The sequence below is a fragment of the Vanessa cardui genome, chromosome 12 (assembly GCF_905220365.1).
Source record: "Vanessa cardui chromosome 12, ilVanCard2.1, whole genome shotgun sequence".
NCBI classification, from domain to species: domain Eukaryota; kingdom Metazoa; phylum Arthropoda; class Insecta; order Lepidoptera; family Nymphalidae; genus Vanessa; species Vanessa cardui.
This window is the reverse complement of record NC_061134.1, coordinates 13,065,211-13,088,925: the sequence shown is the minus strand read 5'-3', so window position 1 is coordinate 13,088,925 and position 23,715 is coordinate 13,065,211. Positions and strand designations below refer to the sequence as shown.

General features: G+C 34.1%; 3 protein-coding genes across 5 annotated transcripts in view; all 3 read left to right on the top strand.

The window, feature by feature from the left end:
* Nucleotides 1-2,582: 2,582 nt before the first annotated feature.
* On the top strand, nucleotides 2,583-5,771 carry LOC124534206 (phosphatidylinositol-glycan biosynthesis class X protein-like). 2 transcript variants are annotated; one of them, XM_047109917.1, is made up of 5 exons: nucleotides 2,583-2,929; nucleotides 3,554-3,701; nucleotides 4,166-4,320; nucleotides 4,828-4,987; nucleotides 5,582-5,771. In XM_047109917.1, exons 1-5 carry the CDS (start codon nucleotides 2,904-2,906, stop codon nucleotides 5,750-5,752), a joined length of 660 nt encoding a protein of 219 aa, XP_046965873.1. In that variant the 5' UTR covers nucleotides 2,583-2,903; the 3' UTR covers nucleotides 5,753-5,771. The 2 variants fall into 2 exon arrangements, with proteins under 2 accessions (XP_046965873.1, XP_046965872.1); XM_047109916.1 differs by having other exon boundaries at nucleotides 2,584-2,919.
* Nucleotides 5,772-8,524: 2,753 nt separating this feature from the next.
* LOC124534194 (wiskott-Aldrich syndrome protein homolog 1-like) lies at nucleotides 8,525-9,632 on the top strand. Its single transcript, XM_047109904.1, has 4 exons — nucleotides 8,525-8,539; nucleotides 8,647-8,896; nucleotides 8,940-9,526; nucleotides 9,609-9,632. Exons 1-4 carry the CDS (start codon nucleotides 8,525-8,527, stop codon nucleotides 9,630-9,632), a joined length of 876 nt encoding a protein of 291 aa, XP_046965860.1.
* The window catches only part of LOC124534413, a 109,947-nt gene continuing 95,330 nt past the window's right edge, over nucleotides 9,099-23,715 (top strand). Inside the window, exon 1 of one of the 2 annotated variants that reach the window (XM_047110279.1) lies at nucleotides 9,099-12,464. In XM_047110279.1, the coding sequence (XP_046966235.1) occupies nucleotides 9,632-12,464 (2,833 nt within the window). In that variant the 5' untranslated portion in view covers nucleotides 9,099-9,631. Of the gene's footprint in view, nucleotides 12,469-23,715 lie in introns of both variants that reach the window. The other variant, XM_047110278.1, reaches the window with a different exon arrangement.

The following is a 23,715-nucleotide window of genomic DNA, read 5'->3' as shown; positions in this document are numbered from 1 at the left end:
GTACAGTGTGATACACCATTACAGGTATTTACATTTTACATTTTACAACTTACATATTTATCTTAAAGAGATACTAGATACTTATCTTAAAGAGTGGTATGTTTTGGTCAATGTTGTAAGAATTAAGCTACAAATACTAATCTAATTGATATGAAGCACTCACATTGTGATGGTGTCTTAATCCGAGATCTTGGGATCTATGGTTTAATAAGTCAGTCACATCTAGAAGTCATACAAATTAAAATAACTATGTATGTGTTAAGACGATACACTTAGTTTAATTAATTTGTTATGTGGACTTATCAAATTACAAAAAAAAAAACTGTTGTTACAAGTTGCTGGTAGCTTATTCAAATTTAGGCCAGTAGTTAAGTTACTCCAGGATGCTATAAGTTGCATAAGTACACAACGCTGATAAGAAGTTATATGTATTGTTTTTATCGATACTGGTTGCATTTATATTATTGTTTGATCATTAAATAGGGCCAATTTCATGGGATAAAACGTTAATTTTGCCGTATAAAGACTGGATGGACCATTTAATAATAAAATTTATTTTATCGATTGCATTTTACAGTTGTTTTCATGCAATTTTATTCATATAATAGCTTTGATTAAAATGTTAAACTTATAAGAATCGTTTTGTCGGATCTGTGCCTGTCACTCAAACGTTAAAAATAAGCTAGTCATGTTAAGTAATATTTTTCAAATTAAGAGACATGCTATACTAGTTCGTAAATAAATACCTCAAACCCAAGAAGAACGGACTCAAATATTTTGATTTAAATATTTTTTTTAAAAAGAATCAGACTAAACTCAATTTTTACTCCCTTTGTATATACCTTTAAATGCAAACATAAATCAACTATCTAGCATAGTAAAGCTTTCATGCAAATAATAATGATACATTAAGAAAAGAGACTATACCGCATTCTATCAAAGAATTGTCACCGTATATCCTTCCTTCGTCATCAATGACGGCAACGAGAACGACTCAAGGTGGACCCGCCGTTTTGTCTCGATACCTAGAACGTTGTACAGCAATCTGACTCACTTATTAACAGAATTGGAATTGCTAATTGACTCTATTATTAAACACTTCATATTAAACGTTGGTAAATCCTCACTAGAGATTTTACAAAAATACATACTCAGAAAAATAAAAAAAACTAAAAGGTCGTTGAACTCAATACAACAAAATTATATAATTTATAATTATGTTTAGTTTTTTATAACATACAAATATTTATATTCAAATCAATTTCTACTATGTATTAAATAGTATTTTATTAATTTTTTTTTGTTAATAAAATCCCAGTAGTAAGGCGGAGTCTTTTGACAACTTGACAGTGCCTCCATCCCATGCCTCCTGGTCTCCATGAAGCCAGAAGGCTTCTGAAAGTACGTAAAACCGTTGGTTGTACCGGAAGTCTTTCCGAACGTTTCAGATTACCTGTCTCATCGGATTATGAATTAAGTAATATAGACGATGACGATGTCAGTGACTGGACTTATAGACAGTTGGACCGATTTTGATATTTTTTTATGTATTTAAAGGCCCCAAGGCGGTTTAGTCTGTATCCAGTAGATAGCACTTCGATTGGGAAGTAAATCAAATTCTTATTTCAAACAAGTGGTGTCAGAAGTTCATCATCATAAAAGTAAAGTTATGATTAAAATCTCTTTTTAAAAGTTAAAAAATAAATAAAGAAACTGTTCTCTTTCGTTTTAATTTTTTACCATAACATTTCTAAATTTACGCTATTGCAAAGTTTTTGTTAATGTTATAAATATTTGCACCGTAAAAAGGGCATACCTTTGACTAACTCTGTACAATTTATTAACAGATGTACCAAAAAAAAAAATAACGGACCAAACTTTAATAAATATAGTCGGGGATTTATGTTAGTAAATACCTAACATTATTTCTGTTCTGACTAATTATATTTAAATAAATTTAATTTGTTCGCATCCCAATAAGATAGATTAAAGGGATAGAGATAGGGATACGTGTATAAAATCAAACAATAAAACTTGCATACCTAGCGAAAGTTTGTTGATATTGCAATCATTTAATCCAATATAGTTCAATATACCAATGCGAAAGAGTAACGCAGAATATCAAACATTTTTTTATTTACATAATGGTATCTCGACGTAATTAAAATTCATGCTGTTGTTTTTGAACTCTGACTCATTTCAATAAGTTATTAATTAAGAAAAATAGTATAAAGGTTCCATCCAATATATTAGTGTTTGCGTGAGACGTGAACCTGTAAAAAAAATATGAGCAATCGAAATTCATATGTTGAAAAATTAATATAAGTTCCCTATACACTATACAGTATTTTTTTTTTTTCAGTTTCATAGGTCCAAGAAATAGAAAACTCGAAATCAAATATTTCGTTTTTTCATAACTACCACAATTTTTTTTTTTACGTTAGTGCGAATTTTACAAAACATTACAATAATTTTTTTTGTTAATAAATTATTTTGTTGTTTATATGCTATGCTATTTATACATTTTTGGTACGGCAACAAATTATATGTCATAAGCCTCCGTTGACATTGACAACGAATTGACGGAACTCATTACTCAGTGACGTTTCTAAAATGTATTAGAATTTGCTCAATTGCTCATGTCTGTTGTTCGTGTGATAAGTCGTTAAGACTTTAAAGTATGTTAACTAAAATGTAAAAATAATTCACTAGATATTAGTAACCATCTCCTTGAAATATAAATTCTATTAATAACTGCTAAATAAAATAATTATTTTTTATTTATTTATTAAAAATGAAAAACACTAACATTACATTCGGAATACTTATTTATGTTTTGTTATCAAACGGAGCACTATGTAGAACGTGCAATTTTAATATAAAAGTCACACAAACGCTTCATAATGAAGGATTTCACAGGTGAAATGATGTACTTACTAATTTGATATATCTTTTTAAAAAATCAACTTCGTTATCAGTCACTATACTGACATCAATGAAAACTTTTGATACTTTAAAGTAAAACTAAAGACTATAAATATGTACTATAATATATGTTACACATATAATAAGTTAGATTTGAATTAAAGATAGCAGTTCTCCTTGCCATAGATTTTTTTTTGTGGTATAGGGTGGCGGAGGAGCATATAAGCCACCTGATGGTAAGTGGTCACCATCACCCATAGACAATGACACGTAAGAAATATTAACTATTCCTTACATCGTCAATGCGCCACTAACCTTGAGCACTAAGATGTTACGTCACTTGTGCCTGTAGTTACACTGGCTAACTCACCCTTCAAACCGGAACACAACAATACTGAGTATTGTTATTTGGCGGAAGAATAACTGATGAGTGGGTGGTACTAACCCAGACGGGTTTGCACAAAGCCCTACCACCAAGTAAACCAAGCAAGATATTCATGCAAGTGATATAAAAATCAATCAATCTACATGATTGATATTGATTGTATATAAATAATAAATTGCACACAAATAATTTTAAAAAATTGTGAATATATTTATTTTACATAAATCTTTTCTAATCTTTCAGAAATCTAAGCTATTACATAGATTTTACAAGTGACGATGAAGAAGAAAAATTGACTTATGAAGACTGTGTGGTGGGTCTAGAGCAAATACTCCCTGCAGGAGTTTACGCGAGTCATGATGAAATTAAAGATAAGAGATCGAAGGAGTTGGTAAGAAAATCTTTATATATTACTATTATAGCCACAGTTATATACAGTTGTAACCTATTTTTTTTTATTGTTAGACTAATAAATGTAACTGTAATAAAACATAAATGACTAGAAACAACTATCAATCTGAAGAGAAAATTATTGAGTCGGCCAATGAAGGAAAACAAAATAATGCATATGATTATTTAAATACAAATACCTACATTAAACATTTTTTGTTTTCTTTCTAATAGTTTATTTAATTATAGTAACAGCCCTAAATTACAAGTCCCAATATTGAGCAAAACCTTCCTGTAAAAAAAAGTTTATTCTTATATTATTGTTATTATTTTAATATGGCAACACATATGGATTTTTATTATATAGTATAAATTAAACATATGAAACTCAGTCTGATTTGCCCGGAATTCCAACCACTTATATGCTCTACTATTGATATTTTTATTTTATGTTTTGAATTCCAGATAGATACAATTTTCCAAACACCAGTCAACATAGAACTGCCCGCCAACAATGCTAGTCCTATTCGAGTTCAACTATTTAGTATAGTAAAGGGTGGCAAAATACATATATACATTCCTGTACATGCAAGATATCATCGTGCTAAGAAGGGAGGGGGGTAAGTTGAATCTTTATTATTTTAATTAACTAATCACAAAGCATAAAGATTATGATCGTTAAACATTGTTTGATATTGTTTTTGTTGCTATATTGTAAAAGTATCATGCTGCAGCAAGTTCTTTATTATAAAAACATTTTATTCTTTATGAAATTTACTTTATCTGGCCCTTTTCCCCATCCTGCTATTGATTCCGAATAATATAACAGACAGAAGGATTTGTATTATAATTATATGAATACTTTCTACTTAAAAATCTTCTGATATTCTGCCACTATATTTACAAGCTTATCCCTAATTTTTTTATGTATGATCTTATAGCCCAAACATGCCAAGATATTTGTGAATTCAAAAATACATAAAATTTTTAATAAATGACTTATTATATGTCATCATAAATGAAACAAAAATACCAATGCCAATACTCCATCCTGCAAGGCCAAGAGCAACTAGAGACATTATGGGTAATATTTGCCAACTAATTGAAGGTTTTTATTATCATTTCAGGACAGTAAGAAATATAATACCTTCGCCTGAATTATATGTAATGTGTTCAGACAAAAGGCTCGATGTTTGCGATTTCCCTGCCGATGGTCCAGAGAACAATTTCTGCAAAAAGGATGTATCGAAAGAATTATGTCCTTGGAAACAAATACCAGCCACAATGGTTTGTTGTAAATGATTTATTATATTATGAAAAAATAAATCGATAAACAAATGAATCGAGATGACCCAGGGGTTAGAACACATGCATTATTGTCTATAATTGCAGTTTCAAACCTAGGCACCTATGTCATATTCTTAATTTGTGTTTATAATACATCTGAAGCTCATTGGTGAAGGAAAACATCATGTGGAAACCTGCATGCGTCGAATTTCATAGAAATTCTGCTACATGTGTATTCCACCAATGCATTGGAATGGAGTGGTGGAATATGTTCCAAAACTTTCTCCACAAAGGAAGTGCGTTAGTCCAGTAGTAGGCTACACAGGCTGTTGTTTTTGTGGTTGAAAAACAAATACGGAAAATGGAATTAATATTCAAAACAATTTTGTTCAAAGTTTTACAATGATTTCGATAGATGGCGCTCTGGAGATGTACTAAAAACGTCCTAAATATATATATTTTTTAAAGTTACACTGGATCGTTTGTCAGATAAAAATATGATCTATGTTATGTATCGAAAGTATTCTTATTTAAGTTAAATGAATTGAGAAGTTTTTGAATATGAAAGCTTAAATAATGATTTTTTCTTTTCAGGTGACTGATACGCTATTTTTGGACGTACCTATTGGTAATATAGACCACTATTATATGGTGGCGTGGGGCACCACCGTAGTCATAGTAGTTGGTTCGTTATATCTTTTAAAAACAATTCATAGATATAAGGTAGATACAGAAAAAAAGATAAGGAAAAAACTGAAGACATAGTTATTATATAAATAGATGTATATATCATATAATGCAAACCAAAAAGCCTTGGTTTTGACCAGCAGTGGGACATTTGCAGGCTATTAAACTCAAGTAAAACATTATTTATATTTAAAATAAAAATATTTTTAATTCATCTCCAAATTGTAGTTTTGTTTTTTATAATCCTTGGTTTAGGGAACAAATAAAAAGGTATGCATTCTTTATGATATATTATGAAGGATCCAAAAAGTTCAAAACACAGGATTCAACAAATGTAGGCTGGGGAACAAAAAGTTGCAAAGTTTTAGAGGTGCCAATATTTTTAAAGGTTGACACAATAAACTTGACACTTTCTTAGAAAAAACATTTTCTAGTTTTTATGATACAAAGATTTGAAGTGTTAAAAAATATAATGCTTTTTTGAATATGTGTACAAATAATAATATTTTGTCGGATAGAAATAAACTACAGATAACTTCAATAGATGGCGTTATATGCATGTTATCATGATCAGTTATATAGGACATTGTTGAAAATAAAAATATGGTAAATATCCCGAAATGAATAACTTTATTTATAAGAATATATATATGTATATATAGGTCGCATGATGCGCCTAGCCACTTTACTACACGACGCCGTTCAAACAGGAGCCTGAATGACATTTGACAGATGACAGCCAATTAGTCTTACATCATAGAATATAGTCATTTGCTTTAGACCATCCTTTGTTTTTTTATTAATTGGTTGAAACAACCGACTCTGTGAACTGTATAATTCTATGGATGTATCAGAAATATTACTACAAATAATAATGTACAGAATTTGAAATCAACGATATAAACATATGTTAGTTTGCCACAAGGAAGCTTTCTTGGAGAACCCGAATGAATCCACATTCATGATTTTAAACAACTGACTTTCGCAGGCTTTGTTTGAAGATGATGTCTCAGCTTAACAGCGTTGCCAATGTGTGGGGAATTCCCCAAAAAGCGGGGAATCGTAAGTTGATCGGGGATTGGTGTGGGGATTGTCAATGTGTGGGGAAAATGAGAGGAATTTAATATTGTACGAAAACGAGCGGTTATTGATGTTTTACCCGATGTCTTGTTGCTTCGAAAATTGAAATTGTAGTCGATTATTAGTTAGCACGAGTCGAGTTGGCCCAGTGGCTAGAACGCGTGCATCTTAACCGATGATTGTGAGTTCAAACCCAGGCAAGCACCGCTGATTCATGTGCTTAATTTGTCTTTATAATTCGTCTCATGCTCAGCGGTGAAGGAAAACATCGTGAGGAAACCTGCATGTGACAAATTTCATAGAAATTCTGCCACATGTGTATTCCACCAACCTCGCATTGGAACAGCGTGGTGGAATATGTTCCAAACCTTCTCCTCAAAGAGAGAGGAGGCCTTTAGCTCAGCAGTGGGAATTTACAGGCTGTTGTTGTTGTTTTTAGTTAGCATGATAGCAAATACTTTTTCATCTAATAGGACACCCTTAGTTATTGTATGGTAAAGGATGAGACGAGATAGTTTCGTTAATAGAGACGCAATATAATATAAAGAAAGAAAAAAACAAAAAAAGGTCAACACGAAAAAATACATCAAATACCATGTTTTTCCCTTTATTTCTGTGTGGGGAATTGGATCATTTTTTTCCCCAGCTTAGGGGAATTTCGCTTAGATTTTTGGGGAATTCGGTTAATAGGCATTGGCAGCCCTGCAGTTTAGCATGTATGACTTCCTTTGTTTTGATTGTAATTTACTAAATTGTTAAGATTTAACGAAGAATACGGAAACTATAAGACCAGTGCTAAAAATGAAAACGTAAACATTTAAAATATTGAACTGAAGTATACTATTTGATGTAAAAAATAAAACATTTAATATTTCTTCATTTTGGCGCCAAATGTAGGTAAGTGATTCATAGAAATGAAATCAAAACAAAACCTGTTATAGGTTTCAGAATTCGTAAAAATCTTTTGAAAAAACCGGAGGTTTGTATTAGACACTATTATATTTAAAGTCCCAAAATATATTACAGAGTAAGTTTTTCGCATAAATGGTTATTTTAATGTCCGCTACGACCGCCTATAATGCGTTTAGTGAGTGCCCTAAACGTATAATAAGTGGACGAGAAGAGAAAGTATAAATAACGACGTAAAAAACTTCTAGCAAAGAATAAAATAAATAAAAGATTAAATTATTAATATATAATTTCGTAATTAATTTACGAGACGAAATCCACAATATTGTTTAACGCCATCTGTCGTCGGAAAGTATAACCAAGTTGCTTAAGTTGCTCTATCAAAAGAAAGGTCACAGTAACGTCACCTATAATTATTTATGTGTATTAAGCAGGAGCTAAAACTTGCTAGTTAATAGTTACTTTAGTTGTTTATTTAAAGTGTAGAACAGATTTCAAAGTCTTAATTTTCAAGCCTATAGTCAATAGTCAGTCGTTGTTAAAAGAATTATTAAATTCATACTATGAGTACCTTGAATGTTTTCGGTTGTTTTACTGGTAACTCATAAAAATAAAATGAAAGCTTTAGAATTCAGTAGGTACTCGAACTAGGCACTGTCATACGCTTTGCGTTAAATTGTCGTTTGACCACAAAGCGTAGACTGTGGTCCGATGCCCCCGGATTAGAGATCGTTACCGAAGCCAATTACCCTCAGCCTTGCGGTTCCGGCAGACGGAACACCGCTTAAATATGCGTCTGACGTTCGGTAACGATCGTAAGATACGCTCTATTGTTCGGGGAACTCATGGAATATAAGCGACATGATGACACAAGAGGTCGACGCTCAGAGAGACATAAGTGTTACGACAGTCGGAATAGTGTAATAGTGGTTATGTGCGACGCGGATTTAAATTAAAATATAAAAAATAAAGCGTGCGTCCAGCGGCAGGGCTCGCGGGTCCGGCCGGGGGCGGCTCTCGCTCCGACCGGCGCCGCGGCGCACAGATATGGATTTAAGATTAACGAGGGCACGCAGCGCGGCGCGGGGCGACGCGGGGTGGCGGGCGGCGTGTTTACGTGCGGGTGCAGGGCGTGCAGGCGGCGCGGATCGATGCTGGGCGGGGCGCGCGGGGCGAGCGGGCGCGGGCCGCGGGGCGGGGCGAGCGCCGGCCGCCAGTCCGCCTCGGGGCCGCGTTCGCGCGGTCGTCGCCTGAGAGTGTCTTGCGGCGGCCGGAGTGTCTCCGCGGGCGCCCGGCGGCGGCGGCGAGCCTCGCGCCGCCCGCCTCGATGCCGCGCGCGGCCGCAGCGCGCCCCCGCCCCGCGCCTTCCTCGCGCCGCCCAGGCGCCGCGCGCGCAGCGCCGCGCCCGCGCTGTCGCCCTCGTCTGCGCCCCCGCCCCCGCGTCTGCGACCCGTGTTCCTGTGGGCGCGCCAGCTCGACGGCACCGTGCAGGAGGTCCGCTGCGAGGACTACGACCCGCGCAACCGCATCCGAATAGCGCGAACCCCATCCGGCTGGCGCGTGATCCCGCGCACCGAGATCTACAACTCGATCCGCGTACCCCCACCCCCAGCGCCGCCGCCTCGTCAGCGCGGCCCACGGGAACGTCGCCGGCGCAGACGCTGCAACCGCTCGCGTCGTCGAACCCGGTCTGTCGCCTCACCCGCCGTCCGTGCGCCCGAGGACCCTGCGTCCCTTGCGCGTCCTCAACCAGCTGTGTGGTTGCAACCCGACCTGGAGTCCCATATTCCATCGCACACCATCGCGGTGCCGCGGGCGCCTCCTCCACCATCGGAGCCGACACCGCTTGACAATCTGCTTGCGGTTGCTGAGCTCGAATTTAATCAGCAACGCAGTGAAAGACTTTTGGACTTAGAAAGTCCAGCTCCTTACACATTCCTTCCAGCCGAAGAGGTTGCACGCGACGTAATGTCTTTCGAACTCGGCGAGCCCAAGCAAGCGGAAGAGTCCATGTACTTTGAACGGAAAGCGCCCCCCGACCGTACGGAAGAGTATCCGAATGAAATGGTCGCGCACAAAGATCTGTTCGAGACTATAAGTGAAGCTCATTATCTACCGGAGCTTGGAGGTCCACACGATGAGACATTGCTAGAATCCTTAGTTGAAAAAGGCTGCGAAGATAACCAAATACTCGGCCAAGCGCTCGATAAACTCGCGCATTTGGTACACGGATCTGGCGAATATACAGAAGAGGAAGAGCACATGCTATTGAGTAACGAACCCGTTTCTGATATTATAAACCGATTAGAACAAACGCTTGAATCGCCAGGTCATAGCAGTATTACAGCAGCGCAAGGGCTGCTCCATCTGCATCATATAGGAGACCATCTAGCCCAAGCAGATCACAGACAAACTGTAGAGCCTGACTATATGACGGAAGAAGTGTTTGCCCCAGATAATGCGGAGAGTGCAATGGAAACTTTAGCAGCTGCTTCTGAAATGCAGGAAGTTAATGAAATTAACCATATAGATTACGATGATAATACGGAAAAGAGACTAGAAAATGAAGTCGAAGTTAATGACACAGTGTACACAGAACATATGCCCGGTTCACATGAAACATTTTCGGATGATAAGACGTACGACGAAACTCAAATGCATTCGTTGCCCGATCAGAGTGAAATTAACATGACCAGTGAAACTCCAAATGAAGAACCGTCTATGGACTGCATACAACATTTAGAACATGTACACGCTCAAGAGGATGAGCACATAGAGAGATGTCAAGAGGAAGATGTCAAACAAGAAATGCCAGCACTACCCGAAAACGATGATGTTGATTTTATAAAAGAAGACAATGATGAATCGATGGTGAATGAAGAAATGGTACCTACAGATTTAAGCATAAAAAATATGAATAAAGCTACGACCCCTCATATACACGCCAGTGATATGGAAACTTCAAACCTTGAAGATAATCTATCGGTTAAAAGCGACGAGCAGCCAAAAGATCTAACTGTACATAGACGGCTGCCTACTCCGCATGCGTCGCCTCGAAGGACAGACATACCTCGAGCGCCATCAAGGGAGTCAGATGCAATGCAATCGCCACAGCCTAGCGGAATACCAGCCGTGCCATCATCACCCGAAATATTTACAATGCCAATGACAAAAAGTAAACAAACTTTGTTTTTGGAAACTCTTCTTTCATCACCATCTCCTAAAATGTATACGTCGGAAGTAACGATAACTAAACAGCAATGTGAACCGTTGAATTTGGGGAAACATAGAAAATCAGCCAGTCCGACTGTATCTAGTTGTTCTGATGAAATGAGAAAATTAAATAAAGAATTTGGTGAGCCCCAGGAAAAGAAGTTGCGACGCGAATCATCAGAAGACTTGGCAAAAATTAGTAAAGTTTTTAATAAGTGTAGTGAAGAACAACTTGCCAAAAAATCCGATAAACATGTTAATAAGCCCAGTGACGAAATGACTCCATTAAAACAATTGCATATTTTAAAATCAAATCCGGAGCATAATTTACCGGATCCTATATTAGTTCCTAAGAATAAGTTAAATAAAATTCTCGCGGCACCCGGCACAGAAATACCGGCTTTACTAATACAAAGACCGGAATTGAGACTCCCAGAGGCGTTTTCATATCCGGCTGTGTTACAAGATCCTGATATTATTGTCATATCATTAGCGCAACTAGAAAACATTATAATAAATGATGAAAAAAATCTTATATCGAGGAAAGAGAAGGAATCAAAACCAAGTTCGTCGTCGAAGAGTTCTACGAATACAGAACAACCGAGCACCCCTCAGCCGGACCAACCGAGGCCGATACCTTCGATGGACGCTCTCGCCGGCGAAATCGATGCTGCGACATCTGCTGCTTTAAATCAAATGCTGTGGTTACCGTACCTTAGTCAGTTGGAGGCGATGGCGGCATGTTCACAAAACATGGACTTCTTAAAAGCCTTAAATTCATCCGGTTACACGGGACCTAATTACCCTGACCTCTCGCAAATGTTTAATCCGTCATCGCGTTTTATGGGTCAAGGAGGATTTCCTATGATGCCCCCGATGGATTACGATAATCGGCTTCAATTCGCGATGTGGCAAGAAGCTATGTCACACGCGAACGCTTCAACATCGCAGAGGCCAAAGTCGGGATCCGTGGCGGATCAAATGAAAGAATTGCCAAAATCGAGTGACGTTCAAAACCCATACGTACACTCGACTAAAAACCATCAAAGCAAAACTCATTCGTCAGCTAGAACGAGTCCGATCGCGCACAATTATAACAATCAGCGCTCGGTGGCGCACAATCCATTCTTACAGGGTATGTATCCGGGTATGAATGCAAACATCAGGCCGAATATGCCTTTGCCGGGGTTGCAAATACCATACTTTAACCCTCAAATGATGGGGAATCAAAGATCGCCGCGAACGCAGCAACAAAAAAGCCCCAGTTCACCATATTATCCCAATAATAACTATCTGCAATCGGCGAAGCAATCGGAATCGCAAAGTCAGCAAAGGAGCTCGACGTCGCAGGAATCTCCGCGACCCAGGATTAGTGTGAAATCGCTGCACAATTTGCTGGAGCCATCCGCAGCTGCTGCTTCAGGAGTGGCTTCTACGAGGCGCACGTCGACGACGCCTACATCCGCGATGGGTCGACGGCGAGATGAACCTGAGGTTGGGAGCACCACTCCGCTGGGAGAGCCGCCACCGCACATGCCGCCTCACCCGCACGACCCATCCTCGTTCCACTTATGGCATCCATTGTTTGGCAAGTAAGTCTTTATATTTCTCCACGCAGATTTGAATAAGAATCGATATATTGATTTTGTACCCACTACCTATAAATAGCAAACTTTTTAATATTTCCTTGAAATAAGAATCATACATATGCATTAGCATAACAATAGCGTTCAAACACGTTACAGGAAAAAAAAATTATGAATGCAGATATTTGCACAAAGATTTTTACGTGCATTGAATTTTAAATACATTATCCTTTTCATATTTATTCAAATTATAAACTTAACCATAAAGTTAATTAGCTACAGACGAAAATTGATTTATTCGCATTCGACATTTAAATATTACTAAGTTTCAAATGATATAATATAATGATATAATCTTACATGACATTTGCGAAATAATCTGTGCACACGTAGCAAACGTAATTGACAGATAGTTGAGAATAAAAAGCCTTACAAGAACTTTCGATTATTTTTAAACGCTTCAATAGTCGACTATAGGAAAAAGTAAATTAACATGTTCGAACATTAATATTCACTTTACATTACAAACATGACCAGCTGGTTTATTAAATAAACAAACCGAGTAAATTAAAACATATGAAGTTCACATTTAATCATAAATAACAAAGTATTATTGTATCCGGTTGGCAATCTCATTGAAGTCGTAACTGCACAACAGTTTCATACTAATAATTTATGTTCCTATTAAATATAAATGATTATTACTTATAGGTACGACCATATAATTAAACATATATTTATTTATTTATCAACTATGTAGGGTTGATAAGACAATTAGTATAGCTTAAAATTATTTTCAAAAATTAATTATTTCATGAGAGAGAAATTGTCACATGTTGTCAAATCGATTTTCGATTACAAGCTTTGTTTTCAAAGTTTGATTAATAAATATGCATTAATTGATAAAATACTCTTACATATACAAACTATCTGAACTAATTAACGATATGTATTTTCTTCCACGAGTAATATCGCTTTATTGTAGAGATTTTTTATTTATTTAATCTAATAAATTACAAAATCTAAATAAGTTGCAGGTCTTATAGATTTAATTTATGACGAAGACGGTCCCTATTAAATTATTATATCATAGATATGCATTAGTGTGAGTGAGTGATACTCGTGTATATAAGATGCTTTAGTATGTGTGTGTTCATCTGGTAAAAAGACAGCGAAAAAATACAAATTAGATTATAATTGTTTAGTTTATTTCTAGCTTCTTTTAGTCAAAATCAATTAAGAGAGCTAGTAGGGATGATCCTTCTTGAGATCTAATGACTTGCTCATAAAAATGAGGGGTAATGTTCATATTCCGATTATAGCCTGATAATGTTTATTTGGTATCTCTGACCGTAAAATCTTACAAGCAGCCCGTAGCTAGCAATTTGGCAATGCTACAAACATCGAAAAGCACATAAAGCTGAAGGGATAGGTCTCGGTCGTAACGGATTGCATCCCAAAGTATTTGAATAGTAAAGGGATAAATAGAAATCCTTGTGCATTTTAATATTATCTGTGTCGTTGCTAACAATTGAAATTGGCTGTCTTAACCGAAATTCGACTTCAGGGGGACTTAGTTATTTATTCATAGGTACACAAACATCAACACAAACATCAGCTAGATCACATTACTAAGCTAGTGCACACGGCTTTTAACAATTGTATTGATACTCTTTGGTGATCCTTCACATAACAGTCAAAAACTAATAAACCACAGTATACGTATAAATTTAAACAAATGACGACTGTGTAACACCGACAGTCAACCATGTAAATAACATTGAATACTTACAACCACCAAACCACTTTAAGAAAACCACCAATTAAATTAAAACAATTATCGAATATAGAAAAGAAAACTTGAAATATTTTGCAAATATTCTTATCACTAATAAATGTGTGTGTATATTTTTCGCTACATTGCAATTAGCACGAGATGTTTTAAATACGATTAGCCATAGATGTAGTTTCCGCCAAAGGAAAAGATTATTTTTCAGTTAATAATTTATTTTAAAAAAGTTATTTAAAAGGAAAATGTTCCATCTTACGATTGTGGCATAATATCATATAAATTCATAAAGATTATTAAATTAATAAATGAATTTTATTATTAATAAAATAGTAATTTAAAAAAAAAAAAACGCCTGGAGTTAGGCTCGGGTTCCATCACAGGACACTTATTGTAAAGAACAGTATTGTAAATCTGTTTATTTGAAAAGAGCAACTATGCAAATTTCTTGCCCTTTCTTCTCGCTAGAGGCTGATTTCCGAAACGGTGGTCGTTTTTAATTATCGACTATTCAAAAAGGCTTCATTTTGAAGTTTACTTGAATAAAATTGATTTGATTATGATATTCGCTTGAAAGGAATTAAAAAAAAAAAAACAAAATTAGTTGAACAACATTTTTCATACATACTTCAATCTGTAATTTTACCACAATTTCCTTTATTAGATAAATTCCACATTTATACCACAAAAAAAAAGAAAATGTGTTAAATTTACAGGTAGAAAAACTACCTCTATGTTAAAAGTTGTGAGGACGGAATTATATTTGAATATTTACTTTTTAAATAAAGTAAACAGCTAGATAGGTCAAAGTAGAAAATGACGCGGCAAAATGTTTTGAAGAGAAAAATAATATTTGTTGAACAGACAGGGTTGCCGTGTCACGTTTGGGATTACGCGAAGTAAAAAGGTTTTCATTAAAACAATCCTTTTTAAATGCGAACTTTTCCCTTACAACTGTCGCTTGCTTGTATTTTATTTACAGAAGAAAATTATATAAAACCTATTTGTTTCGTTTCAAATGATGTTTGCGTATATTAGACTCTGTATCGCATTATATTTAAATATACCAGAATAATTTTACTTAATTTTTTAACAACGCATTTACATAATCGTTGTATAATTAACATGCCTAATCTGATTGTGTAAATACTATTACATTTCTTGCTTTTCTTCTGTGCTTTTCGTTAGAAGTTTAGTTTAACGTGACTTCTTTCATACGAGAGAGGGAGAGAGAGATGTATTCTAACTGCATACATTACAGGTGAAATAGTCTAATCTCACTCACTCTACTGTAAAAATCTTATGCCGATTTTTGCTTCACCTTTGAGCCAGTAGATTACCCGTATTATGCTAATATGAGCAAATATTGAAGCCTAAATAACTGCCTCTAGAATTTGACTATCAAAACCAAAAATATTTCTAATCCAACTCTTACTTCAAGAGATAATTGTGTTCAAAATAAAAATAATTTGTATAAAAAATACCCAAGGATAATATTTTAAGATATATAGATATTAAATATATAAATTGTTGAGCTATTCCGGAATAATTGTTTGATAGGGACGAACAAGTTATAACTCATCGCAGAACAAGATTGTGATACGATGATCAGGACGTGATATGTGATATATGAATAATCATATATGTACTCTGTTCCAATCATAACAGGGAAAAAGTCAAATAAACGAAATTTGACAGCAAAATAACGCGATTTCATTGGTCGAGAGCTTTATTAATCTATGATATTCACTATGGATTCGCGAAAAAATGGCATTTTAAACGTTGACGAAACTGTTATCGTAATTTTGGAAGTAAAATTATGGTGGAAATAAGTAGTAAGGTGCAATAGTGTTGTATTATAAATAGTGATGTATTAAACATAAATTCGTAGCAGTATATAATACAGTTGAGGTAAATTGATAAATCAAAGCTTTGTTTACCTTTATTCCTACTTCCATTGGAATAGGCTATACGTTACTTTTCATCATATCGAAGTGTTACAGAATAGTACTTTAAAAAGTCATTTAAATGCAATAAAGTTAAATTAATTCAAGCATTAAGTGTCGCTGGTAGGTTGAAGTTCCATTAAACTTCTGGTGGGACAAAGAACGCTAATGAGTTTGTCATGTACCTACGCGCTTATCTGCTAAAGGAAATATGCAACAGGATATCATCCTGTTCTATGCATTATTGTTAGTTTTTTTTAAACATATACAATACTAAGCCTTTGTCTGTACATATAAAAAAAAAACAAATATAGAAATGACGTACACAATATAGTAATTCGAAATTTAAAAAACATCCAATATCCGAAATATGTTGGTGTTTTCTTTGATAGTATTGAATAATACAGAACACATAAATTGGACTAATATATAAGGCATACATATCTATCATAATATGTACTAGCAATCTATCCCGGCTCTACACGGGTAATAGGTATATAATTTAACTATATAATATAGCATTTAGATTGAAGAACAAACATAGAAAGAAAATTTCTCGTTTTCTTCTGGTTAGGAAAATTGAAATCTTGGCTTTTCCCTACTATGATATGTATGCAGTATACATATACATTTATCTCTTGAATCTCTCTGTTTATTGATGATATCCACAATAAAATTCGTTGCGTAGTTTAAAAGATCTAAAAGATTCCGGGAAGCGCGTCTGTTTAATTCTAGGAAGAGATTTTGTTATTGAAATAAAGTATTCAACTTTAATTCAATTATAAACTTGAAATGAGGCATATATTTCGTGTTTGGTGAAAAATGCTTTACATCGCAAGGAAAAATGTGGTATTTGTATATCCAAAACTGCTGCTCCTAGCTTTAATTATTAAAAGAGAGGCTTTAGGCCAACATAGAAACAGTAACAAACATAAGTGGAAATCGGACCATTAAAATGTGACTGGATTTTCTAGAAATTTTCACTGGAATCGGAATTTGGGTGATAACACACCCATGTCTCGAAAATCATGTGAAGCTGTTCATTGCCTTAACTTTTTTCAATTATGTTAAATTTGATACCACCAATAGAAAATCCACTTATTTACACACCCGCTTACGAACTACAATAAGTCCTGTGTCATTGATAATCTCCTTAAGAATGGCAGCATAAGACTCCAGTCTTTTAGAATACCAAAGTTATCTTACCGTCCTATTTCCTAACTTTGTACAAAATAGGTATCGATAATGTTGTACCAACTTCTCCCAATTCAAAACTGAGCCATTCAGTTTTAGACGGCCGTTTCCTTCAAACTATCGATTTTCCAGTCTGACCCAATAAACTTTATTATAAATAAGTCGTTCAATTTATATCTCTCGAATGACAATCATAGCCATCGAACAGGAATAGACGAATATATTTATGTGAAACATACTGTCTGTCTGATGGCTGTTTCACTTTTAGCAAGTTTAGGTCATCTATTTTAGATAGCTTTTAGTTCGACTATTTCTATATCGTTATGACCAATTTAAATGGAAGATGGGTGATAGCAATGAATTTATTAAAACATTTTTAGAACACTTATATTGGTATATAAAACAGAGCCTACATGAATACATATGTTTTGTGGTTCTATTTGGTAAAAGCCTTTAAAAAAACTCAAATTATTTTATACTTCTTAAAATGCTTGTGAGTTACTGGTGTTGTTTCTAGTATGTTATGGTTTGATTTTCTCATAATTTTGCTTTAGCTTACAATGCACATAAGCCGAATTAACCCAGCTTACTATAGCTGATGATTGCTGATTACAACCCAAACGAGGATTACTGAATATGCAAGCGTTTGGTTCGGGTGTTAAATTCATCTTGTACGGTTGTCCTTTTATCAATTAAAATCTGATACATTTGTATCCACCGACCCGAATCACAGTAGCATGTTAGAAATGGCTACAAACCTTCTCTAAAGGAGAGGAGGCCTTAGCCCAGCTGTAAGACATGTACAGGTTGTTACTTTAAGATATACTATACTTACTATATGATTTACAGGCTTTTAAGGTGTGCAGTATACTGTAGTTTTACAGATTGTTTGGTTTCGAAACCGTATTTCAATGAAAAGTTTGAGTAACAGAAATTAAATATCCATTATCTATGTCGAACTTTATATACCTAATGACATTACATTGAAACGACAAACGTTAATATTTAAAATTAAATCACAGAGAAGAGAATATAACAGAAGTGTTTGTAAGCGATGCGTCGCTAATTTGTAAATCGAATTTGGATTCTAAATATGAAAATTTGAATTACTTTTTTAAAATACGATGACAGCAACGAAGAATATAACTCTTATTTTTTTGCGTCATCACATTAATCATTATACAAAAAAATTAAAGCGTCGAAATTATTACATACCTTCATAAATCTGTGCCTCTATCTACTGAATTTCCGATCTAAGTAACAAGTTTAATTTAAAATTTTACATTGTTTAATCATTACTAATTACACATTTTATATAAAAAATGCGCTTTATTATTAATATTGTTTGACACGGCAACAATAATATAGATAAAGGTTTAAAGCGCTTTCACAAAGTCACACATATTTACGTTAATAACGTCTTATTTATATTATAAATGGGAATATTTTATTATAAGTCTCTAGCTTTATATGTATATGTATCTCTTAATACTCTATATAATAAAGCACTGTGAGGATATCCGGCTTAGATCCTACTACTATAGAGTCGCCTTGCGAACCGTCAAATCACATAGATGTTATCAAATACATTATGAAGATCCCATAGACAATTGCTACTTTTATTATAGACTTGGTAGCTCGCGAAACTTCGCTTTTACTATTATTATATATTTAATTATTTATATATATATATATATATATATATATATATATATTTCCAAACCAATAATAGGTTTTGTTTTGATTGGACGACATCTGTTCGCACTTTTGATATTCGTGTTTTTTTCTATAAATTCCTAGCACCGCTCGCTTCCTGGCCAGTACAGTTTTCCGTTCTCTGAAATTAATTCTTTGTTAAATCATAACAATTTAGTAAATTGCAATTATGAATCTATTTTAATTTTCTGCAAATCTACCGCCGCAGCTCCTCAAAATGAAACTGAAACCGATTTTTTTATGTGCAGCAATCTTTCCACAATCGCTGGGGATAAAAATTTTTTACGCTATTAATATATAAGATATTCGTAATAAAAGCATGTGTGTACTCAATGAAGACTGAACTGATTCGAAATTAAGGAAATTTGATCAGTTATGTCGCGAAACAGAACGTTAGATAATTTATTTTCCAATTAGTAGTATTATTAAGAGATATAATTACAGCAAACTACTGTAATCTATTATTGATATTAATCTTTCAGGGCCGGAAATTTTGTTAATTATTGTTCTAATTAATATCCAAATGAATAGGACTTTAATTAAAATAAAAAAATTTGGACGAATTAAATATCTTTAAAAATATAATCATGCATTTCATGAAATCTATATTAATCTATATTAATACTATAAATGTGAAAGTAACGCTATCTATCTCTTGCTTTTTCACGACGAAACCAATGAACTGAATTTGATGAAAATTGGTGTGAAGCAAACTTGAACTATAAGAAAGGAAGGCTATGTTTTTTGCCCAACATATGTCAACCAACCCCATAAAATGCGAGTATACATTAGTCTACATATATATCATATTAAAGTAGTTTTCTTAGTGAAATTGTGTTAAAAGTATTATCGGTGTGGAATAGGGATTTCATCCGTTTTAGCCTGATTTTCAATATTTACAAAACACAATTTCAAACTATCGATCCCATTATGTATTTACCATTTCATTCTCTGTTCTTTGTTCTTTGATAAATTATACATAATTACGTATCGTATATTCTAAAACAAGTAAGGCAAATGTCATTTCTATGTCGTTGTAAGTCATGCAAAAGAATATTTAAGTACGTTGCAATATAAAGGTTTAAATGAAACAGAACATCGTAACTGATATATATATATATATATATATAAGTTTTGATTTTTTTAGGTCAGTCGAGTCTTACAAATTTTCACATACAATTTTAATTACGTACCGAATTTTGTATGCTGTTTTATTGTGTATTAAGATAAGTATGGAATACGTAGTTAGCGTACTTAGTGGCCAAATGATAGCTAAGTATTATTTGTTTTGACACGTTCTCAGCTTTGACAGTATCTAGAAGTATAAGTAATCAAAACCGTGGCTTATGTTCCTTACAATCAGAGTGCAGTGTGCCAAATTAAATAAAAAAAAAAAACGATATTAAACCTTTATGCACTAGTTGTTAATTAACTTCTATTTTAACGTTTTGCCTCTTCGTGTTTACCTAAACATAATATAAACTTTACAAAGAAATTATTAACGGAAATAATAACCATAATATTACATACATATTAATTAAAAAATTCGTTATACATAGTCAAAATTTAAAATAGTCTCTCCTGGCTCGTACCCGACGCAAAGACTGCCCTTAATGCAGGCTGCATTTCCACGTTGTACGGCAATTTACAACCTCTGCGTTGTCAGTGACTGTCAAATCCCCTCTCTCTAAGGCGATAGTCAATCTCTCTGATTTAAGCAAGAATAAAAAAATAAATGCAATAATTAAAAAAAATAATACTTTTTTTGTATATGGAAACACCCTAAGAAAGCTTTACAAAGTGCTCTATAATAAAAAATTCATACATAAATTTAAAATTCAACTTCAAGGTCCACATTGGCGTTCGTATAAAGCTAAGTACTAATAAAGGCATAAGTTATTCAGGCCTCCTAAACGGTGACCTATAAAATATGACGTATCATGGGAAGGCGCCATCTTGTCTATATTTTCATGTCAATTAAATGTCAGACTATTCGATTAATACAGAATCGATTGTTTTGTAAAACTAGCACACAGATGTGTTATTTATATTATTGTTTTTTAATTGCTACGGAATTGAAATTATATAGTATTATTAACATTGTTGTAAGTGCATGTAATGGTGTATCATACCGTACGACGCTATTAATTGCATTTTATGTTTTTTTTTGTGAGATGCCTAAGGTCTTAATTATGCAACCAAATAAAAAATATAACAAATAATTATATACTTGCGTATATATTTTTCATTATCTGTAATTATTTATTCTGTTCACATAAGTTGTTATCATCCCATATAAAGGCAGTTTAAAAAGCTCAGTAAATTAAATTTAAATTACATCATAAATCAATCTAAAAAGGGCTAAGAATTTTTCAAACGACACTTAAGTTCAATTAAAACCTTATACAAAAAAAAACTCTTTGCAGAATACCTTTAGCAACTTAGTAATTTAGATTGACATTTTAAAAGTCATTATAACCTTTAGGGCTTATAGCATAGGGCATATTGAAGTATAGTGCCAAAATGTGAGGTTGGTTCACATAGAATGGTGAACCAGCTCACATAGCAGACTAGACATTATCTCATAATTAATCTGCAAGCTTAAATAATTATGAGGCTGTATTTGGTGTTAAAACGCATTGCAAGACTAAGTACTATAGTGAATAGCGTAGATACTTACAAGTATATACGCTATTCACTAGCATCAGCAAAGCGAATGCTAAACACCAATACCGTATTGCTGTGTTCTAATTTGAATGGTGAATTAGCCAATGAAATTACAGCATCAAGGGATAAAATACCCTAGATAGACGAAGGTGTCCAATCACAAATAAAAAGTTTTTTTTTCATTTGCTCGTGTGACAAATATCAGTTTATTTTTCGTCTTTTACAATATTAAAATGTAGGTATTTAGTTTATTCGAGTAGGCTCTTATGATTTAGAGGACTTTCCAATTGTCAGTTGTTTTATTCGATTTAAACGGAAGTGTTTTTTTATTTCTCAAATAATAGTTCAACGCTAGGTTTTTTTGCAAAACACTAGCTCGTACGAGTGACCAAATTTTGAAGGAAAAACAAATTTTGAAAGGTTCGAAATTTGAATGCCGATTCTATTGGAACCGCGAAGCAACTGGCGGTAAATTTGTTCCTCCGATAAAAAATAATATTAATTAAATAGATATATGCTGAGAGTAGATCAATGAATACTACTGAGACAACACTAAAAAATAAAGACTAAAAAATGAGGTTTATTTAATTCTTAATTTGAACATATTTTTATGTCTGGCTATTTTTTTTTTACTGCTTTCTTTATTGCTTTCAGCTTACACCCTAAAAAGCTGTTAACTATTAGCGAACGAGTGACGTCACAAGCTGGACACGCATTCTAGTAGATGTGAAACAGCCTTTAGTACTTCGTTTAACGTATATTTAACGAAATGTCAGTCAAGACAATTGAGCCCTATTACTTGAAAAATGTCAAACCGTTTCACGATAAGGCAATGGTGTTATATGTGTGTGTAGGTGTAATGTATACACACACATATAACTGTGATGTAGCCACAGTTCATGTTGATTATTTAGATTTAATTTAAAAAAAAGGTGTGATTTGTTCTCGTTGATAGAATGCCTCTAAAGACATTAGTTATGAAAAAGTAATATTGTGAAGAAAGTTAACCATGTCGAATGTTTTTCTTCCACATCAGTTTAAATTAGTTCCAAGTTTTCACCAGAAAGGAGGCTTTCTATACCCATCACTTAAGCCAAGTAAAGGCTATTTTTGTTTGGCGAATTCATGTATCTTTACATACACATAATAAAATTGGCATGTATTTTTGTAATATAAAAATTACCGCGTTACAATTAATGCATATGTATGTACATGGTATATATTCCAAATTAACATTTTTTTATTTTTTGCATTTTCTGTCTGTCTGTTTGTTTCGGCTAGTCTTTGCAACGGCTTGACCGATTTTGTCGGGACTTTCACTCCCAGAATGCTTATGTAATAAGGAGTAACATAGGATACAGCAAAAACTTTTTAATTAAGTTCAAACGCGCACAAAATCGTGGGCACAGCTAGTAAGTATATGATATATTTTGTAAAATTATAGATAACTAGTTTAAGCGGCTGGGTTTCAGGTATAAGACCTAAAATTACCTGTTTCCTTCCTTGTAGATCAAGCTGGCTTCAGACCAAATTTCATCTGATTCGGTTCAATGTTTTGGCCGTGAAAGAGACAGAAAGAGCTACGTTCGCATTTCTAATATTCGTATAAATATTAATAAAAAAATCTATGTTTTTTGTATAGTATATTGGTTTGATTCGTATAGGTAAGTGGAATCGAATAAATTTTTTTTCATGTTATAGGTTGGTGGACGAGCATATAGTCCACCTGATGGTAAGCGTTCACCATCACCCATAGACAATGAAGCTGTAAGAAATATTAACCTTACATCGTCAATGTGCCACCAACCTTGGGAACTAAGATGTTATGTCCCTTGTGCTCACTCTGGTTCACTCACACTGGCTCACTCACCCTTCAAACCGGAACACAACAATACTGAGTACTGTTATTTGGCGGTAGAATAACTGATGAGTGGGTGTTAC